Raw genomic sequence first — 4,024 nt, 5'->3', positions numbered from 1 at the left:
ATTTTATTTTATTTTGATCCAAATTTGACATTACTTGTTTGATTTTGAAATGAAATTTTGGATTACATTTTTAAAATTAAAAACACTATGATACATATATTTTAAATATAAGTATTATATATTAATGGTAGAAGGCAGCTCTCAATGGTCCAAAACTCTCCCAAAATAAACGACATTCATCCTCAGATGAATTTCATTCATCAATCGAACGGAAAGGATCAAGGTCGGCCGGGACGATCGGCCCAGGTCCCTCAGAAGCCCTGGTTGTGGCATCCATCACGGAACGAAGATCATTCGTCAATCGGACGGAATTGTTCAAGGTCGGCCGGGGCGGGCGGGGCCGACCGGCTCAGGTTCCAAACGCCCGCCCGCCCACCTCAGGACCCGTGGTGGTGTGGGTTGTCGCCGACCTGCTGCTGGGTCTACGCCATGGCCAGTTTCTGTGATTGCTCACAGCTTTGATCGAGCACAGGTAAGCTTTCATGGCTGTTATGGGCGCCTTATGGTGAGTAGCGATCGAGTCTGAGTGTAGAATGGGAGCGGAATCCATGGTTTTTTGGGTGATACATGGTTTGTTTGATCCTTGCAGTGGAGGAGTCCGTTCGGAGGTTTGGCTTGAAGGGAGTTTTTTTTGACATGGTGGTGACGAAGGTCGTCATCGTCGTTGTTTTACAGCGATTCTTGTCTGTTGGATTTCAGAAGAGTCTTCGCATTTAGTGAGGTTTGTGGGGGAGGGGTAGGCATGATGGAGGGCTTCGATGTGGAATGATGATAAGCGGGCGTTTTGAGCTCGAGATTTTATGTTGCTGAGTGTTTCGGATGTCAGATAGGATTTTCTTACGTTATGGGTGGCTCGAGGTTGAGAATTTTGGGAGGGTTCCGTGCGTTCCTTCGTGTTGTAGATGAGCAGGATGATATTGTAGTCCGATCCTTTTTGGCTTGCTTCATTGCGTCTTTGAGATAGTCCTTTTACTCTCCCTCGATCCTTTTTGCTGTTTTGAACTTTGATTTGATTTTTATTTTTATTCTTATTCTTCAACAATTGTTGGTCTTGTACAGGTTTTTGGCTCTTTTTGATCAATACTTTTTGTTCCTTGATTACTGTGCCAATCTTGCAGCTGGTCATTCCCACTGAATTACGTTCATCTTCTTGTGTAGCTTGCTGGTACAACATGATATCTTCATCATCGTTGGATATGAAATGCAGCCCACTTTCAATTTTGCAGAATTGAAGCGAACGCATTTAGGTTGGGCTTTCACAGTCAAGCACGATGTCGGGACAAAGTGATCAGACACAAAGCATCCCAGATTCTGTGATGGAAGGTGTTAACAGGATGCCTGCCTCTCAGACTGCTCCTACGTCAGAGTACGGGCCTCGCAACCGGTTCTTGACGAAGGACAAGACCGTTTACCAGCTCCTGGGTGGAGGCCGAGGTAGGACGGATGTAATTCTCTTGTTTCAGTGAATATTGCAAAATATACAAGAGTGCTTTACATTGTTTTGCACCGCATTTGTCAGTGGAGCTATGGTAGACCAAATCTAGGAATCCTTGGCTTCCCTGTGGATGACCTATTGATTCGATGCCTAACGGGATGCTGATCTGGCTTCCATGAATCAGGCTAACCATGTTAAAAAGGTCTTGTTCGCTAGTAAGGCTACGAAGCTGAGAAGTTCGGAACCTAAGTTTATCACAAGACTTTTGAAGTGTTTTTTCTTTTAATTGATTCTAGTCTCTTATCGAATGGTCCGTTTACTGGCGTTCCATGGATTAATTTGTTGTTGCTTGGACGTAGCTGCTGATTCGGCTCTGTGGAGAGATAAGTATCTCTCCGGTGGAACTTTGTTTGGATCCACAGCCATCTGGTACCTTCTAGAGAAATCTGGCTACACATTTGTTACGCTGACGTGCAACATCCTTATGTGCGTGATCGTCTTGCTCTTTGTCTGGTCGAGCATTGCCGCGCTTCTTCACAGGTACTTAACTAAAACACCATGTTTGTCAGTTAATTCGTCCCTTGCCGTACAACGTATAACATGTGCACCATGTACACCGCGATTGTTTTAGCTATATTTTTTCTGGGGGTCTAGACGGCGTCCCTGACTAAATCAATAACTCTTTTTACCTCTTTGTGTATTGGTTAACGGTACTTTGGGTTACGTTTGGGATTCGTGTCTCCTGGTTGAGAACGACCACTATAGCTACGGAATGATGTGTTTTTGCTGTCAATGTGATCAGGGCTGGTCCACCGGTACCGGAGCTGTCTCTCTCCGAAAGTTTTGTTATGAACACCGCTAATCTCATCCGGATTGAAGTTAACAAGGCTTTGCACATCGCTCGTACCGTTGCGCTTGGAAAGGACTTCAAGCTGTTTTTATTGGTAAGTGCTTGGCACGTTAGTAGTGAACTGGGCTTTCAAGCGCGAGGTCTTGTCGTGGACGTCGGGTATGGTTTGTGGTAGGTCTTCATTTTTCCGACCACGCTGCTTGAGGGTACTCGTGCGATCGACCGGTGTTGTTTGTATAGTGCGTGCATTAGCATTGGATACTTGGTGAGGGTGTGTGCAAGAGTTAAAATGTCTTTAATGAGAGTGCCTTTTTGTGTGATGTGTTCACAAGGGCACGGATGCAGAGGTTGTGAGCACTTTGATGAATGGTTGACGTTGCCTTGCAGGTGGTAGCTTCCTTGTATGTTGTGTCGATTGTCGGCTCCTGGTTCAACTTGCTAACCTGCGTGTGGATTGGTAAGATGGGGTGCTCCTTCGCAGCGACTCTGAGACGTCGTAGTATTTATATATGCATTTTTTTGCGATTGTTACTGATGTTTGATGCAATATCAGATAGGATGGTTGTCAGTCTTCTGCGGGAATGGTGGCGGGAGAATCGTAGTAGATTGACACATCATGCGCCTAGATGTGTTTGGTTTGTGGGCGTTGGGGAGCGGAATGTGAGTGAAGGCGTCTTGGTGTGCAGATGAATTGACACGATGGTTTTGGTACAGGCATTGTGTGGTTTCACGTGGTTCCGTTCATCTTCGACAAGTACGAGGATGTGATCGATCACCATGCACAGAAGGCATCGGAAGCAGCGAGCGTGCAGTACAGGAAGCTGGACGACGCGATCTTACGCAAGATCCCGAGAGTCCCGTCAATGAAGAAGAGGATGTAGGGTGGCAGAAGGTGTGCACATGAATGGGTGGGGAGTGGGGTGGGGAGCATCCAAGTGGTGGAAGGTGGTGTATATACGTAAATAGCTGGCGAGCAGCAAGATGTGGGCGGATGCGTGATGTTTGGATGTATGGATCTCTTGGGATGGCCATGTGCAGCTTAGTAGAGGAAGCGAAGGGATAAAACATGGCGTACGAATATATAGCTATATCCAGTCTTTTGAGACGTGGGTTGTGGACAATTTTTTCTACGAATTGAAACTACATATTATTGGAGTTGGAAAGAAACGTCTGGGTGGAAGTTGGAACTTCTGGTGAATGTGGGCATGAAAGCTTTCGGACCAAGCGATGTTTTTAATCACGAATATGCAGCGCAATCTACGTTCCCAATATAGTCTAGCGTCGAAGACTATCTAGTATGTTGTACGTTGGTCGTGCAAGCAACTTGTACACTAGTAAGATATGATTGTTTATACTTTGTCCACACTAAATTTCTTTTATTCTGGATGGAAAGATCATAATGTTTCTACACCATCGAGCATGTGTACTTGATTCACTCATCCTTTTATTAACAAAAGTTCGCTGGGTGGAAGAGGAAGGCTCAGACCCCACTGACTTCACTTAGTTCACATATGAATTTTCACGACTGACTACTCCACGACGAATCAACCACTTAAGATACTGCAGGTGTGATTTTCTCAGAAATAGGAATATCCAGGCGAAGGCACCACCAGTGACTGACACCACGGCGTAAGCACGATTTCCGTATTCGCGAATGTAGGGCCCAAATTCTCTGGGCCTGGACTCAAAAACAGCCCAACTCTCGGAGCTTGTCGGAACTTCAATTTGGAACCAACTCA

At 45.6% G+C, this 4,024-nt stretch overlaps 1 protein-coding gene across 6 annotated transcripts; it reads left to right on the top strand.

Annotated features, from left to right (window-relative positions):
- The first annotated feature begins 308 nt into the window (after nucleotides 1-308).
- Nucleotides 309-3,452, top strand: LOC112290153 (reticulon-like protein B5). Of its 6 annotated transcripts, XM_090255451.1 has the most exons (7): nucleotides 398-472; nucleotides 590-721; nucleotides 1,227-1,434; nucleotides 1,795-1,975; nucleotides 2,238-2,379; nucleotides 2,673-2,742; nucleotides 3,000-3,452. In XM_090255451.1, exons 3-7 carry the CDS (start codon nucleotides 1,272-1,274, stop codon nucleotides 3,164-3,166), a joined length of 723 nt encoding a protein of 240 aa, XP_090111577.1. In that variant the 5' UTR covers nucleotides 398-472; nucleotides 590-721; nucleotides 1,227-1,271; the 3' UTR covers nucleotides 3,167-3,452. The 6 variants fall into 6 exon arrangements, with proteins under 6 accessions (XP_024391913.1, XP_024391914.1, XP_090111577.1 ...); XM_024536145.3 differs by lacking the exon at nucleotides 590-721 and having other exon boundaries at nucleotides 309-472; XM_024536146.3 differs by lacking the exon at nucleotides 590-721 and having other exon boundaries at nucleotides 359-472; nucleotides 1,159-1,434.
- The last annotated feature ends 572 nt before the right edge of the window (nucleotides 3,453-4,024 follow it).

The sequence above is a fragment of the Physcomitrium patens genome, chromosome 13 (assembly GCF_059467195.1).
Source record: "Physcomitrium patens ecotype Gransden chromosome 13, ASM5946719v1, whole genome shotgun sequence".
NCBI classification, from domain to species: Eukaryota; Viridiplantae; Streptophyta; class Bryopsida; order Funariales; family Funariaceae; genus Physcomitrium; species Physcomitrium patens.
This window is presented reverse-complemented; position numbering and strand designations above follow the sequence as displayed.

Coding starts and splice junctions, on each gene's coding strand:
- LOC112290153 (XM_024536145.3), top strand. CDS start 1,272: ATGTCGGGACAAAGTGATCAGACACAAAGCATCCCAGATTCTGTGATG. Junction 1,435..1,794: donor GCTCCTGGGTGGAGGCCGAG/GTAGGACGGATG, acceptor GCTTGGACGTAG/CTGCTGATTCGGCTCTGTGG. Junction 2,743..2,999: donor GCTAACCTGCGTGTGGATTG/GTAAGATGGGGT, acceptor GTTTTGGTACAG/GCATTGTGTGGTTTCACGTG.